General features: G+C 36.9%; 1 protein-coding gene across 1 annotated transcript; it reads right to left on the bottom strand.

Annotated features, from left to right (window-relative positions):
- Nucleotides 1-386: 386 nt before the first annotated feature.
- Nucleotides 387-24548, bottom strand: LOC120525820 (zygotic DNA replication licensing factor mcm3-like). Its single transcript, XM_039748423.1, has 17 exons — nucleotides 24352-24548; nucleotides 20732-20844; nucleotides 20437-20645; nucleotides 19169-19299; nucleotides 17294-17532; nucleotides 17081-17189; nucleotides 16031-16184; nucleotides 13919-14050; nucleotides 10888-11096; nucleotides 8379-8553; nucleotides 8166-8292; nucleotides 7912-8062; nucleotides 7547-7687; nucleotides 7200-7300; nucleotides 5258-5337; nucleotides 2374-2458; nucleotides 387-1466 (listed from the first exon to the last, which is right to left on the bottom strand). Exons 1-17 carry the CDS (start codon nucleotides 24424-24426, stop codon nucleotides 1268-1270), a joined length of 2430 nt encoding a protein of 809 aa, XP_039604357.1. The 5' UTR covers nucleotides 24427-24548; the 3' UTR covers nucleotides 387-1267.
- Between the last annotated feature and the right edge of the window lie 16 nt (nucleotides 24549-24564).

Genomic DNA, 24564 nt, shown 5'->3' with positions numbered 1-24564 from the left:
CACATCTGCTTACTGTGAATGTTGATTAAGGGGCCTTCAAAATTCTTTTCATGTAAACTGCTCAAAAGAATTAAAGGAACACTTTGAAAACACATCAGATCTCAATGGGGGAAAAATCCTGCTGGATATCTATACTGAAATGGACTGGGTAATGTGTTAGGAATGAAAGGATGCCACATTGTTTGATGAAAATGAAAATTATCAACCTACAGAGGGCTAAATTCAAAGACACTCTGAAAATCAAAGTGAAAGAATGATGTTGCAGGTTAGTCCATTTTGCCAAATTTTCATTGCGGCAACTCAAAAATCGTACTCAGTAGTTTGTATGGCCCCCACATGCTTGTATGCATACCTGAAAACGAGAATATCACCACACACAAAAAAGGTACAAAATTAACCTTTAATTTACAAAAGCATTAGCATCAATGATGCTAAAAACTGCAGTTTAGCTGATGTGAACAGAACTGTGTTCAGCTAACAGTAACAAGATATATACAGACCAAGACTTTTAGTCTTGAAGTGATTTAACAGATCACTAAATGTTTAAAAAAAAATTAGGTCAATCAGGTCTCCTTGTACAGATCTAAAAATCAACCAGCTGTTAACTTTAGGAACAAAGAAACCACATTTTAAAACAGATTAAATACTGTAATGTAATTTCGACTGTCTGTGATCTGTGAACTTCTGAAACAGACAAGCAGGAGTTGACTATGAAATAAATGTTTTTTTACATTTAACAATTTTTACATATTTCTGTTTAAAAATGTAAAAAAAATCCTAACTTTCCCCCATACATATCAATGCACAAAGCATGATATAAACTTTAAAGCATTTTTCTAAAGTTTAAGTGGTCAAAACTGTACATTTTACTAAAAACTGGACTTCTTAATACAAAAACCACTTAAAACCACTGCCTTTTACTTGGCTTTTTTTTCTATCAGAGCCTATTTTTTTAATGTGCAGATATAAAAGAATGATACAGACCTCTCTCTGTAAAACCACATTTTAGATTATTTCATACTTGAAGCTTACATGAAACCTCTGATTGGGAAATGCCTTTACATTTAAAGCAAATTGTTTCCTATATGAGCCAACTGAATACTTACTAACTTGTAGTATTTTTTCCCTTTACATGGCTTGAATTTAACTCATAAGGAGACATTGTACAGTTCACAGCACATGACAGTTAATTCAGTAACTGAACAGAATTATAGTAAATGCTGAACTGACTAATGAAAAACAATGATTCCAAAGTCTTAGCATTGTCCTAAATGAGAAAGATAATCTCATCAGAAACCATGACCTGGTTGTCATCCTGCATGCTTTCAAGGGCTGTCTTGATCTCTTCTTGAGAGAACGGATTCAGATTATTCTTGTTGATGGTGTCCATTAAACTGCGCATACTGATGGACTGAGCATGTGCAGCCTTGAAAGCTTCAAAAAGTGCTGCTTTGAATTCTTTAAATCTAAAAATAAAAAAAGACTAAGTTTAGATTTTATCAAAGCATGAATGATGATAAAGTGCTACTAAGACTTACATTTACACAAAAAAGAATGAGCAATATATTTAAAATGCTACTCTTAATATCGTGTAGTAAGATACAAAAAATGCAACACAATAGTCGTGTTACACAATTTGATTTCAGTGTTTCTTATGGGGCTCAAACGAACAATTCAAACTTTGTGGACTCCTGGGAGGAGCTCTGTGTACAGTTGTTGGCAGTGCTACTGAAGGCAAATAAAATATTGGTGGGCATTTACTTTTTAAATGTCATGGTATCCTTGACAGTGTGGTGGCAACATGTTTCTAGGGACATAAATGTCTGCCACAAAGCAAACTTCTCACAGAAATTTTAATATTAACACCAGCTTGCCACAAGCTGGACTTGTATTACTAAACACACAAGTTATTAGTGGTCTTCAAAGAACAAAGGTTCACTGTGCTTACACATACAAAAAACAGTAACAGAAAAATATAACCACATATTTTTATATTTAAAGCACGCAAAAATCCATATACTTTCACTGAAATGTAACACATTATGCTGGGCAAAGAAAATAAGCTGTCAGAAGGAACCATCATTCCTTAAGCTGAATTTGGAGAGGTTAACAATAGGGCAGGGCAACCAAACCAAGTCATACTTCAAGGAAAGACTTAAAAGGTAAAACCAAACTGGACGTCTCTCAAATGCAGATAACATCGTCAATACGACATGGCAGACAATCTTCTTGATCTTTACTGCTTTACCTTTCATTGTTGTCCTTGTACTAGTGAGACACCGACAGCCTTTCACCTATAGCCTCTCAAATCTCCACCACAATTTATTGCCCGTCGTCTAGCATTTGCATTCCATGCTTAACCACAACACTCACCTTGCATCGGTCATCTTAACTTTGTCAACTTTTTCTGACACTTCCATTTGTTCTTCTTGACGCTCTGGAGTCTTTGAAGCCAACACTTGAACAAAAAAAAAAAGAAATACCATAAAACATATTAGCAAATATGGCCATTAAATTATTTCATTCACCCTATCAAGAAAAAAAAAAATGAAGACAGTGCAATATGCCAATCAAATTTCAATTTCAACTTCATTGCTTTTTGATCAATGGGTGTACCAACAACAGATTTTCAACACTTCTCCAGCACCCTAAAAAGTATCAATTTACTCCTGATCCTGTTTCCATTAAGAATTCATTATAAAAAAACAAAAGCTGGTTTCCTTTTTAAACAAACATAATGGGGGGGGGGGAGAAGGAAAATCAAACGTGGCGATTATAATCACAATTTTAAAAATCATTTTCAATTTCATGGAAGCATTTTATCTACCTCAGCCAACCTATGTCTTTTGGAGGTTGCCGACTTGAAAATTTTCCTAATATATAGGAGTATAAGAAAAGGTTAAAAGTATTATACTTTTGACGAATCTGTAAAGGATTAAAAGAACTCCGGTATGATTTTTCTTTGACAACTAAATCCACTCAGCAGTAACTTGACTGGCTCCTCATTCTACAAACTTATCAAATCAGGCTGCTCCACCTTCCACAAGCTGCATTTTTTTTTTGTTTTATACAATAACCTTTGCTTCTTGTGAATTATTTTTAAACTTTACTGCATATTTCTTACTTAGCAGCAGATTTAAGTTTCTGGCAATGAAAGTGTTTGCCAAATTAAAAAAAAAAAAAAAAGAGGAGCAAATACTTAAAAGACCATTATAATGCAACATACACTAAAGTAGGGAGAGTGTTTAATGTGTTCAAGGAATTAGGACCAATTTTGCAGGGGTTTCACGTAAGGAATTACAGGCATGTGAAGTATCTTGGTTCCAATTTTCTTGTTTATTATGTCACTTTCCATGCACAGACAAGATATGTTTTTGTGTGTGAAGGAAAGTATTTTGCAATTGAAGGCTGCATTAAATGTAAAGCATATATTAGAATGTATTTAGCAGGCTAAATTTCTAACTATAGCTACGTTTATACCTGTATTTAATGTAACTTTGTATTTTTATTAATATTTTTGTATTTTGGGAGTGGCACATTAGCAAAGCATAAGCTCTTACATATGACTCGTCCATTAATAAGAGTATTCAAATCCTAATTTTTGTATATATTGACAACCCTACACACACTTAAGTAAATACTACTTCCTTAGAAGGTTGGCGTCCAACATCTGCAATAAGATGCAGATGTTCTACCAGACGGTTGTGGCGAGGGCCCTCTTCTACACGGTGGTGTGCTGGGGAGGGAGCATAAAGATGAAGGACACCTCACACCTGGACAAACTTGTTAGGAAGGCAGGCTCTATTGTAGGAATGAAGTTGGACAGTTTGACATCCGTGGCAGAGTGACGGGCGCTGAGCAAACTCCCGTCAATCATGGAGAATTCACTGTATACACTGAACAGGATCATCTCCAGACAGAGGAGCAGCTTCAGCGACAGACTGCTGTCACTGTCCTGCTCCACTGACAGACTGAGGAGATCGTTTCTCCCCCACACTATGCGACTCTTCAATTCCACCCAGGGGGGGTAAACGCTAACATTATTCAAAGTTATTGTCTGTTTTTACATGCATTTTTATTACTCTTTATTTTTTTTTTGTATCAGTATACTGCTGCTGGATTATGTGAATTTCCCCTTGGGATTAATAAAGTATCTATCTAAACAGTTGGCTACTACCAATTCAAAGTGTTACTTAAACAGTTAATCATATTTTTAAAGATTTATGTAGTTTTGAACATGACTTATTGCTAACAGTAATAGAATGAAATTACATGTGCTGGTAGACTACATTTAATGTAGAATGCAATGTTACATACTTAAAACGTAGACCAAAGAGGCTCGTTGTACCCCAATACCTTTCAATGACAACACACTCCAATTCAAGTGTAAAAATGGCATTGATAGATGGTTAGTGTTAGCTGTATTGGAAAGTCTTTGACCAAGTAACACTTTTGAAAGTTAAAAAAAAAAAAAAAATATCGAAGTCTTAAGCTAAAAATTGTCACCGTCAGCTGTTTGGACCATGATGGAGAGCAGGTCCTGAACTCTGCTGTTGAATTATAGTGTCAGAGAATTACTGACTCATTACAAGGTGAAAATGTAGCCATGAGGTTATTTTTAATACAACAAATACCACGTACATACTGTACATGTTTGCTGTATGCTTATAGAGCGACTTTTACAGAAGTCTTTTCCTTTTAAAATCACTTTTAGATAATGATATTTTGCATTGCCACCCTTTTATTTCTTTTGCAGTTAAATTTCTTCAAGCAGCAGGGGAAGTGAACTCGTGTATAAGTGGCTTTCTTGCAAGCCAACTCCCTGGATGTTTGACAAACTTATACTGGAGATTCAATTTTGCAGTCAAGAGTGGCTATTGGATGATTAACGGAATATTTCAAAAGATTTACAAGGTGAAGTAATGTTTGTCAACTCAAATTTGAATCTGTAAATTAACCTGTAATTGAAGCTGCATAAAAAGTTTCTCTGCTTTACTTTTCAATGGTAGACTTTATAATATAAAATACTTGTACAGCCCACTCCATTCAAGATATAAAGAATGAAAATTGAACTTTTAAAATACAATTTAACTGAAAAAACAAAAGTGCTATCTTTCAAAAACGTAACCCCCGGGAGCAGAATTGTATCATGTAGGCAGGCATACATAAGGATTAACAAGGCAACAACAAAAAGGTGCTTTTTTGCGTTATATGAGAATACATCTTAAACCAAAAAAAAAAGTAAGAAACAACTTACAATCAGGGATCTCCTTTTCAGCACCTGCAAAATCATAAGGATCAACAGATTCTCTCCCTGATGGTTGGCGTTTAACAGACCTTCAACAAAATTAGAGGGGGAAGGCAATGAGGTACACATATTGAGTTCAAACAAAAATACATTAATAGTACAAAACATCTTAAAAATGAATGCTCCCACATCATAATTGTGTTTCTACAATGAAATGATTAAATATAATGCTATAATATGTGCAAATTTCAAGAAATAAAATAATGTTTTACCACAATTAAGGAAGACCATATTTTACAAGTTATAGTTGTTTCAGGTACACCAAAAAAAGTGCCTAACTGAAACACTAATAAATTCCTATTTTCTTCTTGCACTGTTTCATTGTGTCCCAACACCTCAGAATACAAACTGAAAGAGTGCATTCAAATAATTTTTTTTTTCTTTATTAATTTTATTGCAATCCATACAAAGCAATCAAGTTTTTACAAAAAGAAAAAGAACAGATCGATCCCCACCCCTAAAATTATTTAATTTCACCCTGGAATAGGGCTGGGTAATTATCGCAAAATAACTTCTCAATAGAACTACAAGACATGGTCACTACAAAGTCAACAGAACTCATTACATCCATGTTTTGACAAACAACATGAAAACTAATGCTAATGAGAATAGCTCAACACCAATCATATTGCTGGAATAGAGTTAGAGCCATGTCAGTTTAGGATGACATACACAGCAATGAGCGTAAGAGCGATAGCTGCCAGTAGCACACATGCTAATGTTTGGGCTACCGCAGCCATGCACTGGGAGCAAGATAAAAAATTTTTTTTAGTCATTTTCTCTTTTCAGCAAAAACTCAGGATTTCAAAAAATAAATAAGTAATAAACAGCATTACCAAAAAAGACACCCCAGCAGATACAGCCCAAGGCTCAAAAGACAAGGACATTGTTCAAAAGATGGGTCTGAGGAATTTGGTGGTCTGGAGATATTTTGGCTCTTTAAAGTCCAACAAGAAGCTGGGTAGTGTGCACTGCAAATTATGTCAAAAGCATATTCCCACAAAGACAGGTAATACCACCAATCTTTTGGACCATTTGAAGCAGTGGCATCCTTTAGAGCACACACAATGCAAGACGTTACTGCACTAATGGGGGATTTCTTGTGTCTTTTTTTGCCTTGGAGACTAAGCTGGCCACAATTGAGCAAATATGTCAAATTTTGTTTATGTTCTGTACTGAAGATATATTCAGAATTTTTTTTAATGTTTGTGGGTTTGCTTCCCAACCACTTGAAGCAGTTTGAATCTATACAAAGTAAAGGATACAGTATAGATTTTTTTTTTTTTTTAGATTTTATTTTGTGTTAATATCTACTTTATTGATTTGGAACTGACCAAAGAATTTACTTTGTGTTTTCATGTAAAACTTACATTAAGATTTTAGTTTTAGATTTAAGGTTTTTATTTGTTTGGAGTTGACCAACAAATTTAGGGTGTTCTCCTGTAAAAAGTGAAAGCTTTTGACTGGCGAGAACTGAAACTTTATTTTGTATATTTGGAATTGACTTGTGCATTTTGTTTGTGCTTTCCTGACTTGTCAGAATTAAGATATTAGTTTATTACTCATATCTATTTTATTTATTTGAAATACAGTTTTACTGTAGAACATTACATATTTGTCATTTCAACTACTGACAGAAAATAAAACCAAAATTAACCTTATGATATAGTATTTCCACATATCACTTAGGAGTAAAAGGGAATCTTTAAGCTTGACAGAAATACTGATTTGATTATATTGTGATATACTGTATACCGATATGAAAAAAATTAATACGATTAAGCCATACCCTCAAATTATCTGGAGAACAACAGTTTATACTGGATAATATTCAGCTTAAACTCATATATTCACCACAACTACTGCAGCTCTAGCCAAGATGCATTCTTACCTCCTACTTCTTTTTTGGGATGGTGTATTTTCTTCATCCTCTTCCTCAGTCTCATCATCACCTTCCTCTTGCCTACGCCGTTTCTTTTCTTTCTCTAAAACCTTGTGTAATGCAAACCAAAAAAGTACATTCAAAATTTTGGTTTAGATAAAAGTGATGAAATACTCAAATTTTAAAACATACAAAATAAATAAATTACTATCAATTTGAATAAAATTATTCCAAAGCTTTTCCAGCTCTGGGTTTTCTATGTATTGCATTTGATGTTTTATTAAATATCCTCCTAAATGAAAACTTCACATTATGCTTTCTTTTCCACATTATGGAGCATTTGCCAAATACCTTACCTTCTTGAAATAAGCAAACTGCACCAGCTCCACAGCCACTTGAGCATCTTGTAAATCAATAGTTTTACTCATTCGTACTTTAGCATGTGCAGTTGACAGTCGGATAAGTGTTTCCAATGTACGAGCAGTTACAGGTGAGGTCTAAAATACAAAGGATTAGTTACTTTTTATATATTGATAGAGTAAAATGATCTGACGTGAAAATTTATATTTCAGATAAGTTTTTTTTTTCCTCTTTCTTAAATAAGCATATTTAACTTAACTTTCAGGTATCAATCAGAGAAAAACTAATTTTAAATCAGATGTAGTATGTATTTAAAACACAGTGACGACAGACAGACAGGTTAGATAGATTAGATAGATACCCGAGCAATTTCAGAGCTCATCTGGTCCTGACTGCGAAGTCTAGAATATTCTTCAGCAATATGTGAGGCTGCTTCTTGTGTTAGGCATGGCTTGACTAGCTTGGCTACATGAATGTACTTCCTCATGAACTCCATACTAACAATCTTTTCCCTAAATAAAGTAGTAGGGAGAAAGAACACAGACATGATTTATAATACAGCCAACAGTCATAAAATGCTTTTCGAGAAAAAAAAAAAAAAGGGGATAGCCATACCTGCGACGCTTGCTTCCATGAAGAAGGTTGTCATGTCTTTCATACACCTGAAGCTGTTCTTCTTCTTCACGTATTAAACTGGGATCATCAGTTGTTAGTATATCCACTGAACTTCCCAGAGGCAATGCTAAACAACACCAGGAAAGCAGAGGTTACATAAAGTTTAATTTCTCTACTACATAACCATAGCTGGGGAAATGAATACACCCATACCATCTCCATCTTGCTCTCCAGCACTTCGATATCTGTGCATCCTTAAGACATGATCAGAAATCTCACGATCTTGCTCTGGATCCATCTGATCCAACATTATGAAGAGTAAATCAAAACGTGACAGAAGTGAATCCTGAAGTCCAATATTCTCCATGGGTGTTTTATACTGATTATACTAGAAAAAGGGTGGGGGAAAAAAACCTTACACTTTTCACAATTCACAAAACATGCTACTTCTATTACAAAATACCAAATACAGAAGTCTCAAAATAAGAATAAAAAGAAAGCCTGTATGTATGTATACAATGTACATAACCCATTTACTCCAAATGTTTTATATTATTTTTGTTTCTAGCCAAAACTAAAACCATGTACAAGATTGCTAACTAGTAGCCAAGCACAATGTCAGTTTTCTCGTTTTATCCATTATAAGGCCTATATTCTATGAAAATCTTTACACATCACAATGTGGCAAGTGGAATGGATACATATTGCATGGACAAACACAAGACAACCAAACGGGAAATGGTCCTTTTAAAGGCAGATCATCTTTACTAATGCAAGGCTTAATACCCAGCATTTAAGTTGTATATTATTGGGCTGTCTACTGTGAATGATAGGGACTATGTCATTAGAATGACTGACCTAATTTAAAATTAATATTAATAAAAAAAAAAAAAACCTACCACACAAGAAGGATGTTATTCAATTTCCCAATAGAACCATTCTTAATCATTACTAGAGAACTCTGACTAAATGGAGGTGCCAGAATTTAGATGAGTAAACCAATGGACTTGTGGAAGAATGATGCATGTTCTGCCCTAGGCATGAAACTGTAGATCAATTTTTGGACCTTGCAATGAAATTTGAAATGTTCAGTTTGCCAACCTACTCTGAAAGATGAATCCTTCCTGTCTGCAACCCCAACCAATAATTTAATGGAGCGGTTTAGAGCAGAGTAAAAATATCCTGCATGAAAATATGAACGTTCACATCCAAAGCCATGGTACTTAGTCTTCTGATGTCTTGCTCGTGAGTGTAGGCACAGTGGACTGCCATCAGTTGGCAACATCAGTAACATCAGTGTTACTAAAGCAAGTGATAAGTGCTTAAGACAAAGTCTGTTTGACAGTCTCTACAATGAAGTAAATAATGTACTGTGATGTATGTAAATTAACTACATAGTGATTCAGACACAGTAGTAATTTTATAAGACCATAATGGAGGTCTTCAATCAAGGTTGTGAGATTCACTTTCTAAAATAAAACAAAGAGCATAATAACCCAGAATAGTGCACCTATTGTTGTGAAAGAAGAGAAACTAGGTAAGGATTTTTTTCGGATTTCCACCAAAAATGCTTCTTTAGTACCTTCTGTCTAAACTAAGCACCACTTAAAGAAGGACTACATAAAAAGATTATATCTCCCACCTATTCTAATAGGACCTGGGAGACTGGCCGAGGACAGGGAAATACAGCCTGGCTTGACTTGGTCTGCAAAGTCTTTTTGTTAACCTCATTAACAATAGATTACAGAAAAACAAAACAATTGAATTAAAGCAGAATTGTATATATTTATACTCAGTATTGTAAGTGGTCGGGATGCCAGTCCATTCTGTATGCCAGGAGAGGAGATGGTACGGGAGGCTCCCGGAGGACAGACAGATACCCCGGCCTAGGGAAAGAAAGGCACCAGACCCGAAAGAGACTCCTCAGAAGAAGAGAAGAACATCCCGACCACATATTCCATACCCAGACAGGAAGCCCCAAGCAAATAGAAAGGCGTCCTGACTGGACATCTTTCGAGGACCTCCCTAAACAAGATAAAAGCACAGATAAGCCCTGCTGGGGCCCATGGGTGCCACAAAAGGGCGTTACAGGGAGAGGTTCTCCCTATTATATGGGACTTCCATGTGACCCAGAAGTACTTCCAAAAGGCAACAGCCCTGGCACCAGATGTCCTTCTGGATCCTCAATAAAAAGGAACCACACCCCCTTATCCAGACAAATCAGAGCTGGGAGGAAGGAAGCTAATACTCGACTGGCAGAGGGCAGTACAGTGGTGAAAGGAAACATATTGAGAGGAGAAAACTTGTGCTTATACTGAGGTATTCTTGTAATAAACACCTGTTTATTTGAACCTGGGACTGTTTTGTGTGCTCGTGTTTGGGGCTCATTGGTGCCCAGTGTCCATTACATATATTACATAATGTACTTTCCCCCACCCCCAAGTGTGTCATTTGTAATTCACAACCTAATAAATAGCAAATTTGTATTTTTTGTGCAGTGTCAAATATGCATGAAATTAAAGCAATTGTGCATTCCAATATCAAGATATTTTGTAATATGAGCACTGATAGAGGCATATAATACAAAATAAACATGTCTTCACTTCCTTATTAAAGGTTAAAGCTGGGCATGCACTCTTAACAAAAATTAGTTCTTTAAACAGTATGTGAAAAGTAACCATTTTACAAACGTTAAATAAACGACTTACAACAGCATACTTACCCTGCCATACACTGGATTGGCAGCAGCCAGGACACTGCAGCGAGCATTGAGTCTGGCATGGATGCCTGCTTTAGCGATAGTGACTCGACCTTGCTCCATAACTTCATGGATAGCAGTCCTGTCCATATCCGACATTTTATCAAACTCATCAATGCAAACCACTCCTCTGTCTGACAAGACCATTGCACCAGCTTCTAATCGCCGTTCACCTAAAACAGGAAGATGTTTAAAAAAATTAACAAAATCACGAAAGCAAAACATACAGATCTGCATATTAATCCAAAGTGCTGAAACTATTTAATTTTAGCACTTCTGTCCTTTATCAAATGCTGTAAACTTTGCAGCCATGACAATTTTAATTAAATTTCCCTTCCTTGCTTCAAGGTCATTCTAATAATTACCTAAAATGGCTAGAAAGCAGCTCTGCCTAACTTAAATACTTTAAAATGACACGTCTTTAAGTTATACCCATATTCTTTTCTGAATTAAATTTGGGAAAGGCATAAATGGCATATCCTAGGCAACATTTTGTTCCATTAGTTCTCTCCTTTTATAAAGGACAGTATCTGCTACATACAGCGCATCCAGAAAGTATTCACAGCTCATCACTTTTTCCACATTTTGTTATGTTACAGCCTTATTTCAAAATGGATTAAATTCATTTTTTTTCCTCAGAATACACACAACACCCCATAATGACAACGTGAAAAAAGTTTGAGGTTTTTGCAAATTTATTAAAAATAAAAAACTGAGAAATCACATGTACATAAGTATTCACAGCCTTTGCTCAATACTCTGTCGATGCACCTTTGACAGCCTCAAGTCTTTTTGAATATGATGCCACAAGCTTGGCACACTTATCCTTGGCCAGTTTCACCCATTCCTCTTGGCCAGTTTCACCCATTCCTTTTTGCAACACCTTTCAAGCTCCATCAGGTTGGATGGGACGCGTTGGTGCAACAGCCATTTTAAGATCTCTCCAGAGATGTTCAATCAGATTCAAGTCTGGGCTCTGGCTGGACCACTCAAGGACATACACAGAGTTGTCCTGAAGCCACTCCTTTGATATCTTGGCTGTGTGTTTAGGGTCATTGTCCTGCTGAAAGATGAACCGTCGCCCCAGTCTGAGGTCAAGAGCGCTCTGGAGCAGGTTTTCATCCAGGATGTCTCTGTACATTGTTGCAGTCATTTTTCCCTTTATCCTGACTAGTCTCCCAGTTCCTGCCACTGAAAAACATCCCCACAGCATGATGCTTCCACCACCAGGCTTCACTGTAGGGATGGTATAGATAGATAGTTGTATTGGCCTGGTGATGATCGATGCCTGGTTTCCGCCAAACGTGACGCCTGGCATTCACACCAAAGAGTTCAATCTTTGTCTCATCAGACCAGAGAATTTTGTTTCTCATGGTCTGAGAGTCATTCAGGTGCCTTTTGGCAAACTCCAGGCGGGCTGCCATGTGCCTTTTACTAAGGTGTGGTTTCCATCTGGCCACTCTACCATACAGGCCTGATTGGTGGATTGCTGCAGAGATGGTTGTCCTTCTGGAAGGTTCTCCTCTCTCCACAGAGGACCTCTGCAGCTCTGACAGAGTGACCATCAAGTACTTGGTCCCTTCCCTGACTAAGGCCCTTCTCCCCCGATTGCTCAGTTTAGATGGCCTGCCAGCTCTAGGAAGAGTCCTGGTGGTTTCGAACTTCTTCCACTTACGGATGATGGAGGCCACTGTGCTCATTGGGACCTTCAAAGCAGTAGAAATTTTTCTGTAACCTTCCCCAGATTTGTGCCTCGAGACAATCCTGTCTCGGAGGTCTACAGACAATTCCTTTGATTCATGCTTGGTTTGTGATTTATCTTGAACTGTCAAATGTGGGACCTTATATAGACCGGTGTGTGCCTTTCCAAATCATGTCCAATCAACTGAATTTACCACAGGTGGACTCCAATTAAGCTGCAGAAACATCTCAAGGATGATCAGGGGAAACAGGATGCACCTGAGCTCAATTTTGAACTTCATGGCAAAGGCTGTGAATAATTATGTACATGTGATTTCTCAATTTTTTTATTTTTAATAAATTTGCAAAAATCTCAAGTAAACTTTTTTCACGTTGTCATTATGGGGTGTTGTGTGTAGAATTCTGAGGAAAATAATGAATTTAATCCATTTTGGAATAAGGCTGTAACATAAAATGTGGAAAAATTGATGCGCTGTGAATACTTTCCGGATGCACTGTATCTATGCCTTACTATGTAAGGTTATGTCTGTTGTTACCAATTGGTATTAATGACACATCCCCTTGCAACACAGGCATTACATTTTCTATCTTCCAAGAATCCTCAGTCATAAATTCAAATAAACTGAACTGATCAACATATTTTTAACTCTTAAACCTCCATAAAATGGGCATGAACTTTGACAAAAACACAAGATGACATGACCAGTCAAATTCTATTAACTCAATTCCAGCAAGATTCATTTTTTAAATTCTTTTCACCCTAAACTTGTTTTTAACTAAAAATAAATTTTGTGCAATTTAGCCATTGCATCACCACCTACTAACACAAAAGCCATTACTTAGGAGATATGACAACCATGGTCTAAAGTCAAAAATTTCTAAGGGGGGGTTACAGGATACATTCCTTAATAAAGGTACTAAAACAACATTTATTTCTATAGCGCATTATACATATACCACAAAAGAGGACGAAGCTCAGTGTCAAAAACATTTTTCCCCCCAAAACATACAAATTAGGTAAAAATTACAAATGAATTGATATAAACATCTTTGATTACAGTAATATCTTCTTTCCTTTCTAACAAACTCCAAAGAAAAGAAGGGTGTGCTGTTTGTGAGACAACAGTAGGAATTTTTAGGGTTCTTACAAACAGTTGTTGAGATGATAGCTGTGAGGCTTGTATATATCTTTTAAAGCTACTCAATACATAACAGTGTAAATACTGTTGACAAATATGTAAAGAGAAAAAAAAAAAAAAAAAAACCAACACCACCACAACAACATATAAATTACCTGTCTCATGATCAGTTGTAACAGCAGCAGTCAATCCCACACCAGAGGAGCCTCGTCCAGTTGTGGCAATAGCACGAGGTGCAGTATGCAGAACATAACGAAGAAGCTGAGACTTGGCCACTGATGGATCGCCTAATGGATGTGGAATAAAGATCAAGATAAACACTATCATTAGCCAGGTTTCCATCCAAGGAGTTTATGCCAAAAAATATTTAGCGCTTCAAATTTTAGCTGATGGAAATGCTAATTACCGATAAAATGTTGTACATGTCGACATATTTTTCCGTTTAACTTTAGCGCATAAATTCCATATCGATACTTCAGATGTCGCAAAAACTACATTGGAAACATTTTTTGTCGGAAAAAAGGGGCTTTAACGCAAATAAATGTGTCACATGATACATTTTCATCATGTGCAATCAAAACGAGAATAGCGGAGCGGTTCGCATGGTCTGATGAAGAGACTCATTATTTCTCGTGATGAGCCAATGCAGTAGGATAGGCTGGGTCTCCTGCTACTAAAAGGGGTACCTGAACTCCCTCCACATCAACTGTAGCCTGGGGGTGTCTCTCAGGATGTCTAAATAATACAAAAACCACAAAGGTAGTTTACTGTGCCAGTCAAAATATTTAATAAACCGTGTGTTTCATTATCTAAACATTTTTTTTCTTATTATTAAATGACAGATGTTTTAGCATATATGAGAAATTCTCTCATTAATATTAACTTTAGTTTTTTTTTGATTAAATGTCGTTATTTTGTATTAATTCAAATTTCAGTTTTAATTAAAAACCTTAAGGGAAGCAGGTTATAGTACTAATTCAGTTGTTATCGCACAGAGAAGGGATGTTGAAAGGTATGCTCACCTGTACAGATCCGATGCTGCAAACACAGCTGCATCATGGGCACTTCCAGGAGTGCCAACACAAATGTCTCGTATCATGCACCTGTCATCAACAAGAGCCTGGAGAACAATAGATGGCCAGCCTTTGTGATTAATGTATTTGCGGTAGCCTTCTGTCGGGGGAAGAATAGGCACATGCGTGCCATCCAGCGCACCGTAAATCTGTGGCACAAGACGCACCAAGGAATTGCGGTATGCAATTTCATTGGCCTCCGCTACAGTCGGAAGTCTGATATAACGCCGCATTCATTTTTCTTTAATAGCGGTGCACATAGCATATACACATCGATGGACGGTAGTTTTACCAACCCCGAAAGTTTCTCCAACTACTCTATACTCGGCGCAGGTTGCCAGCTTGTAAAGGGCGATGGCAATCTGCTTTTGGGTTGGAACCGGTGGTCGATGGCAACCTGTGATTGGCGCAACATCAGGACTGATGAATCCACACAACATCTCAAACGTTGGCTGTGTCATTCTAAAATGTTGCAGCCAGAGATTTTCTGTAAAGTGTCTCTCCACCACCTCCTCCCAGAAGGTCTTATTTCGTCGTCTCTCCCATACCCGTGGGTTTCGTCGCACTGGGGTACTTTCTTCGAGCTCTAGGGCTATCGGATAAGCAACTGCTTCATTCTGCTGTCGTCTTCGGATATTATGTACAATTCCAATTATTTGTGAAACTGAAATAACAGTAAGCTGGCAAATTTCAAAAAACTGTCTAATCTCTCCATTTCTTTGTTTAGTGGAGGGGGTGTAACGTGGAAAACAAAAGGTAGATAATTTGCGACATACACAAAATTATGTATGGAAACGGCTCACAGGCAGATTTTTTTTCGCGATACAACAAAACTTATGCGACAGTTCGTTTGGGGGGGGGGTTGGTGACGTCATCACGCACACCATTTTATCGATAAAAAGCCAGTTGGATGGAAACCGGCTGGAGACAGCAATTTCGCACATTTTCTTTACGTATATTCTGTTTGTCGATAACAAAACGTTGCAAAAAACTGGTTGGAAACTTGGCTATTATGTATAAAAGTTTAACTTTAAAAAGAATCAAACCTTACTTAAAACAATACCTTTCATAAGGAGCTTGTAAGGAAGCAAATACATGCGGTCAAAAATTTACAAGGCACAGAGAAACATATGTAAATACAGGTGCCAAAGAATTACAAGACAATCTTTTAAAGAAAAACAATCTAGAAAGTACCTATAAGTAGTACATTAATATCCCCCCGGATACGAGAGCCATTCTCCAGAACTTTTTCAACTCCTCCAAGCAGCATGCACAGTATAGCCTTCTTAATGTACTCATGTCCATGTATGCTGGGAGCTAAGGAGCGAGACAGCTGGTCAAAGACATCCTGTAGACAGAAGCAAAACCATATTACGTCTTATTCACAAACCATTATATAAAAAGGAGTCATCCAGCATCTCAGATCAAAGTTCAAATGGTTAAAGAAACAACACCAACAATTATGGGAGCCCATATACCAGACTGTTTCAATGTTAAGATATTAAAAACTCTACTCAAACAGATTGCATGTACATCACATTCTTTTACTGTTCAGCATTGGAATTAATTCATAGTTAGCTTCCTTAGTGTACTGGTTAATCACAAATGCACCAAACCCAAATAAAAAGTTGGCTTAAAATTATTTTTTCCAAAGAAGTGATAAGCTATTTACTTAGTTTGAATTCTGTTGTGAAATCTGATACAGATTTGTAAAATTTAAAGAACCGATTGTCTTTGTTAACACATAGGGTCAGACACCAGTAAATAAAACTACAAAAAACATTTTACAAGTTATTATGCATATAACTAAGCAGAAGCATCTTTCGCTCCGAATTAACTAGACTAGAAACAGAATTATTTTCAATCATCCTTTAGTACAATGTAACTATAGCATTTTTTATTTATTTGACAAGAGAATATACAAGAAAACAACAGTAGTGTTTAGGCTTTTTGCCCTCACATGCCAGAATTTCTCCTTTTAATTAAATATAAATATATACGCAACTTTCCATCACAGCAGAACTTCTGATTGTAACAGAAGTATAATAAGTATAGTATAATAAGTAACACAGTCGATCAGGTTATAAAAACAGTACATTGGACACCTACTCTTGCGCCAAATAAAATGAAATAAAACGTGTTTTTCTCCAAGTTAAGCTTACTATGTTTAAAAGTTTGAATTTTATGGTCGCCTATACCAGCTCAGCAGCTCACATTTTCATGGCTGCCGGACTAAAGACTCACTTTGAAGTGGGTTTTGCTAAATTTCTTTATCTTGGCCACATCATCAGCTGAGAACAATGGAGTGATTTCTTTGCTCATCTGCTTCACATGGCAAGCAATCATGATAGTTCTAAAACAAAAAAACAGTGATTAGAACATTACTTGATATTCAAAAAACACATTAGGACTAAAAATATCACAAAAGTACAATTTTTTTTTGTATAATTTATTTACCTAAAAGTGCCAGAAGTGTACCCGCCTTTCTTGGCAGGCAAGCAGCGATAGGTCCCAATAACCTGAACACGGTCACCAGGCTTGACTGTATCCACAAGGTCATTGTCTAAGACAATGTCTACAGATCGTGGCAGCTGACCAGCAGGAGCCTTTTCAGGCATCTCTTGAATAGTGATAGTCTGATGATCTTTATAAATTGATAGACCAAACTCTGTTTCCAGTGGATTGTTCTCTTCATCCTGAATTTAAAAAAATAAAATAAAAATTTACTGATACCTTAATTGTCCAAGCAATTAACTATTTTCATACACATCTTTCCAAATTGACTTAAGAACTCAGGATTTGACGGTTTCTCCTAAAGTTGTAAATTTGGCTTGTGTCATTTTGGGTAAAGTTATCTAGCAACTGAACTGGTGTTCATTCACATTTCTCCATCAGGTCAGGTCGGTGAGCATGCGTTGGCACACCCACCAAATGACAAAGCAGCTCGGGGTCCTGGTTGGCAACCTCCAGGTAGACACACAGTCCAGTCCCACCTCCCAGAAATGACCATCTATCTGCCACAGCCAGGTGTTATGTGGGCACCCCCTTGGCCTGGTTCAGCCGCTCATGTCCTCAACGATGAGGATCCTATGAGCCAGATCACCCTCAGGGAATCACGCCACATGGCCGATGTGGGGAATCTTCCGTGACAAGACATTTATCCATTAAAATCTGGTTTATACCTTTCTCTTTCGTTTTCAGCAGTAATTTCTGTGAGTACAATGTACAGAGCTTATACAAATCTGCAAAGTAAGCTTACAAATGCAAATTATTCCTTTGAGTATTTCATATTTTGTGTATTGTTTTTATCACTGCTCACAAGTCTTTTAGCATCTGGTGGCAGTATCCACTTTTATACCCCTAGACTAGGGGTACTCAGTAATAGTCCTGGAGGTTTACAGTGTTTTAACCAGTTACTTGATTAGAACCTATTCTTACCTATTAATGTATTGACTAATAAATTATAAATTTTTCGATGTAGCTTGCTTCTTACAATTCTGAACTCTTAATTGCTTGTTTTAGTGTTGAAACTGCTACACTTAGTTTAATTGTTTCTTGTTTTCTTAATCAGCCAACAGTTAATAATAGGTGCCAATAACAAAGGAACCACCGGCTCTCCATGCTTACATTTAAACCAGTGTACATGGATCATAAAGTACATCCATCCATTATCCAACCCGCTATATCCTAACTACAGGGTCACGAGGCTCTGCTGGAGCCAATCCCAGCCAACACAGGGTGCAAGGCAGAAAACAAACCCCAGGTAGGGCTCTCACACACACACACCAAATCACCAAGCACACACTAGGGACAATTTAAGATCGCCAATGCACCTAACCTGCATGCATGTGTTAATAAAATGTTTTGATACAAATGAGAGCGAAAAGAAGGGCCACAAACCATACTTACACAATTTGTAGAAAACAAAAAACATACAATTATTGCGGTAGAAAAATGAAAGAATTAACAAGCCACAATATTAAATACCAAGTTTCTTTATCTGTTAGGCCTGTCTTCCAATTACAAAAGGAACAAAAACTTGCTGCCACTGCACAGCTCCAGGGCCATAACAAAGTACACCTGTACTAGCCTTTATAGAATTTGTTAATTGTAATTGTACATATTTTTCAATTCATCTTCCTTGTTAGAATTATTGGATACTGTTCATATTTGTAGCATTTTTTGGGTTGACATAATTCATGGAGAAAACCTTTAAATCAAAGCTACTGGTTTACAACACCACTGAACACTTCATAATAAAAGTGGACCATTGAGCCACTACTGAAGCTGCTATATACTGAAACAACCCAGATCTAAAACATTTCTGCATACCTTAGTAGGATAAATAGCACTGGATGGGAAGGCATCTAGTGATGTCATATCTGTATACTTTCTCTCCATGGTTTTTTTTGTAGCAGGACAATAGTGAACACTCCGTACAACCTTCGGTCGGACAAGGGAACCTATAAGAACACATTAAAGGATATGAATCGATAACAGTTTTGCTATAGTAAATATTTTAGCATGATATATAAATATAGATATATACTATCTGTTTAAACCCATGCTGTAAAAAGCCCAGGGTCCTAGAAACTATTGAAATCATCAAAAAAAAAAAAAAAAAAATGAAATGTAGAGATGTCAGGTAATTCAAAAGGAACTACTCTGGGCATCTCTCTCCTATGAGGACTGGTTTTGTCGACATGCGTGCATCGCTTGTGCATTAGCGGCAGCAAGAAAAGTAAAAGGGATACAGTTTTGCTGATGTTAACGGCTAAGTGACTTTGTCTTTCTTCTGTAGTTTCATTTTGCTGACCTTGTTTATGTTATTAGCAACTAAGCAAGTTTTCCGTTTCCTCAGAGGCAGAGCCCTTACCCCGACTCAACCTCTCACTTCCAGGCCAGACACACACACACACACACACACACTTCCATGCATACATACTTCAAAACTATGAAAATTAGCTCACAGACAAATGATAAACTACTCATGCAGAAAACTGAAAAAAAAATAAAAAAATTACACAATTTACACATTTCTGCTAACAACACTTTTCATAAACGATATTGACTGCTCATGAAAACAATGTACATACAGAAGACTTTATAAATATTCTGGACACTGACATATAGAGGTGGTAATTGACATTGAGTGGCACAACACTATTCAAAATAAGCAATCAAAAAAATTCTTTATTAATGTATTTGATTCAGCTTTGGGTTAAGTTGTGGATTGATTCTTCTTACTCACCTTTGGCTCAAATCATAAGGAAACAGATTTTCTCAGAACATGTTTGGGGATGTTATGTTCTCACACTACCTAGAAAAGCCAAGGGCTATGCTTCTCTACCACAAACAGGAACAAACAACTAGGTAAGGTCAACCAATAAACCCCTAACTGCAATTATAGAATAAACAAAGATTCCAGATTTTTAAACCCCAGATAAAAAGTATGGGCTCAGCTCATCAACATAATCTCTTGCTTAAAGAATATTCTACAATGACATTACACAAATTGCAAAAGTGCAATTAACAGACAATAAATGAAATTAGTACAAAGCAACAATTAGCAACTGAAAAGTACTTAAGACAGTACTCACACTTGGTGACAATTCCTTCTACACAAACAACAGTGCCCAGAAAACTAGAGGCAAGGGTGCGTGGAGTTACATGCTGTTTTCCAAAGCTTCCCTCTAACCCAACATAGAACTCTTCATACTGCTTGGCATATGTTGCATCAATTGTTGCTACAAACTCTTTGAGGGCACGCTGGAAGGCCAGGAGCTCCATTACCGAATTGTTCAATAGCCTGTCAGAACAAAATTATAAAAATCAGTTTTACAGACATTACACCGATGGCTCAAAATTAAACTGTTAAACAAAGGTAATACTCACTTGGCAGCCCGGCCTGCATTCCTATGGCGTACTTCATTGATATTCACAATAAGACGACACCGGTTGTCACTGATCATATCCCTTACTTTACTCTGGTAAATACCTTGATCTTGCTATAGCAGGGAAAGATTTGTACAATTGTTAGTGAAAAATAATAAATTAAGCACACAAAGCAAGTTAAAAAAAATGATCTAACTCATTATCAAGATATAAAAAAAAAATTTTTAAATATCAGATATAACAGACACGTCTTGAAAAATCTTGCTTCACTAATTAATGTGGAATACATATAAATGTGTCATCAAAATCTGATTTCTGTAAGTTTGTACAATATACCAGTACTAAAAAAAGTACCGAAAATCCAATTTGTAAAAAAGTACAGTACCAGCATTTCAGTAATTTGGTACTGGAAGTAAACAATAGTTTTCAAAGACACTTGTACTCAGATCTTTGTTCTTCCTCTCACTGACATGCTGTACGCTCCTCAGAGGACAAAACAATTGATGCACTACAGAATTCAAAAAAGGAATCAAAACTTGCAGAAAAGGGCACAAAGGTATGCGGTTGACTCTGTGAGGGTCAATGATACCCAAAGACTTCTTTATAAATACTGTGTGAAGCCACATCATTCACTGCAATACAAAGCACATGCACAGTCAGCAACCAAAAGACATTCACACTTGTTGCAGCCATTTCAATTGGTGCATTGATATTCTTGTAATCATGAGGTGACAGTTCTTGGTCAGTTTTGCATACCTGACAATGTCACAGTACAGGAAACAAGACAGCTGATGGAAGACGACAGGAAAGAAAGGAAAAGGTGGAGTATCCAAAAGCAGAAATGGGAGGAGAGCAAGAGTAATGTTTGCATGTGTGGGTGACCTACATGTTGAACAGATGCACTTGAAATATTTTTGCACGTCTATCTTGTGCTTTAATGACCAACTGCATCATATTCAGCCCTTCAGTCCCTATTCTGACACCCACGTAACAAGCCGCTCCTCAAAACTTAACATTTTGGATACATGGCACTACGTCTGCATCGCCAAGTAGTTAGAAAAAGATCCACACACAGAGAAAACCCAGTACCGGCATATCTCTGTGTCTGGTGTAATTTTCACCACAACGCCCAGCACAGACACATCCAGTGTACAGTAAGCCAGCCTTTAGCTACCCCTATTTCTGATGTGTTTTACACTCTGTGGTCACAGACTCCTCTATGAAATCCCCAGCTGTTCAATGCACTGAAGGTCATCAACCCACTGGAGAATTCAAAGTGGAAAAATAGCGAGGTGCTAAATTATGCATGTGTGGCGCATCAGGTAGGAGCGTGATAGCGTGGTGGAGAGGGAATGATGATGTGTTATTTGCTTCAGTACAGTTAAAGTACTGGTACTGAGGTCCTAAAGCTGATATCAATGCCAAAGTTATAACTTTAATACCAATCAAACATTAAAGCTTGGATTCCAGGTGTTTAATAAAAAAAAATAACCTCATAGGTCACAATGTCATAATGACAAAATCTGTGGTTCAACAAATTAATTGGCTTAAATAGGCAATTGTCTCATTCTTGTAACCAATAACAAAGTTTATGGATTTTAATATAAAAACATTTGTTAGGGTCTACACAAGGACTGGAGAATTATAAAATTAGTATTTGTAAATTAAATACAAGTGTTCTGCTACTATGGACACTGAGTTGTTACATGTTAACATTCTCAAAAAAGAATAATCTCCTACTATTAGAAATATTTTGCTAAGATGGTCAGCTGGTATGTTATACTAAATTAATCTTTGAGCTCTGCAAGTTCGCACCCTGGAGATGAATTTTATGACTGATAAATTTCACTGAAAGCAAAAAGGTGTAGTTACATGGATTGATATCAGACCCAGTACTGTGAAGTGTAACAAACATGGGGTGGGACTTGAAATTCACGATTACTTATAGTCTTCATCACTATATTTAGATATGCTTGCAATCATTCAAATGAAAGATTTTGCTTTATAGACTTCACTAAACCAATAGGATCATAAACCCTAGAGTAAACTACATGCAGCTAGTTTCTACCCCACATTATTCACTAATTATCACAATTCCTGTGCATACAGAGGATTTCTCCCAATAAGAAGAGCTTTCTCGTAAGAGGAATTCAATGTGCTGCTCTTGTGGGAAGAGATATCATACACCAAATATTTATGAAAGTTGTTCAATGTATTCTTTAATAGATGAAAATATGCCGTTATTGGTAAGGTAATATTTTTATAGCTTAGTCCTGAATAAGGGTTTCAGGATCCCAAAACATGTCAGCCTTTTAATTTAAATTGAATTACCTATAAGCTACACAATGGGTTGACATCAAGTTGTTCGTGGGATGGGCTGTTTCAAAAACGTTTTCTTGAAGGTTTAAAATGTGCTGGTAACAATTTAATTTAGATACTGCAAAAATATATCTTTCTCATAAGCTCTGAACAGGCTCCTGTCACTCATGGAGAATCCACTGCATCCACTGAACAGTTAGAGGAGCAGCTTCAGCGACAGACTGCTGTCACGGTGCTGCTCCACTGACAGACTGAGGAGATCGTTCCTCCCCCACGTTATGCGACTCTTCAGTTCCACCCAGGGGGTAAACGTTAACATTATACAAAATTATTGTCTGTTCTACCTGCATGTTTATTACTCTCTAATATTGTTTTCGTCAGTTAGCTGCTTGAGTATGTGAATTTCCCCTTGGGATTAATAAAGTATCTATCTCATGTGACAAAACTTAGTCTTATGTTGGTGTTAACACCTCCAAGTAACGTTTCATGATACAAATGTTGAGATACGAGGGTTTTCTGGACATTCCAAACGAAACTCTGTGGTAAAAAGCTTCACATGTATTCATTTTTAGCTTCACGTAATACCCATTCGCACGTTACTGCACGGGATTGACCCACGCGATACTCCATTTTGTCTTCACTTACGGCGCATGCTTATGACATCAGCAGATTGACTACTCGTATAGTCACGCCCACCATTGGGTCACTGCAAGGAAGAGGAGGTGTTCTACAGTGTAACATACAATGAAGTTTTAGTAATTAGGCAGTTTACAAGTCTCAGGGACTCAGCAAAATGTGAAAACTGAAAATAGGAAAAGTAAACGCGGCAAAGGCATTGGACAGTTTAGGGGCTTCAGAGTACAAACAGTTTCGAACAATCAAATAAGCATGCTGCGATTATATCTGTATATTGAGAAAATAAAAGTGCTAGCATTCCAAAGAGATCCCTTCCAAAAGTTAAGAATGCTAAAAAAAAAAACCTAGAGTCAGAAAAAAAATATTTTAACAAAAAATTAATTACATTTCCAATCATGTTTAAAAGTTTAGGCTCGTATTTTTTTGGAGATATTAATATTGCTGTATTGTAATCATGGGACGCTACACGTTTAAGTATTAAAAAAAAACACTCGATAGATATGCATACAGAATAACTGTGCTTCGTTTTGGGAACCACAATAGCAAATACACAACGAAATCAAAGGGGAATGCATTTAAACCACTTTACCATTTAACAGTACACCATCACAGGAAGCACAATACACTAGAAACAAGCAAATATCTTTATATACAAGCAAACTTACTTCGTCGTCTAAGAAATCGAGATAATCCCGCTGTGCCTCTCTCATTTCTCTATCATCCACGACTTCAAACTCCATTGTGTTGATGTATACTTTTTAGATAAAAGACGAACGTAGCAATGCTGCTTCAGGAGCGTGCAAACCGCTAACTGTGCGCGACACCCTGGTGGCGCGAAATGGCCGAAATTTCCCGCCAGGAGTGCCTGCGTCGACGTT

The sequence above is a fragment of the Polypterus senegalus genome, chromosome 3, assembly GCF_016835505.1.
Source record: "Polypterus senegalus isolate Bchr_013 chromosome 3, ASM1683550v1, whole genome shotgun sequence".
NCBI classification, from domain to species: domain Eukaryota; kingdom Metazoa; phylum Chordata; class Cladistia; order Polypteriformes; family Polypteridae; genus Polypterus; species Polypterus senegalus.
The sequence above is the reverse complement of the archived record's forward strand: the minus strand, read 5'-3'. Positions and strand labels throughout refer to the sequence as shown.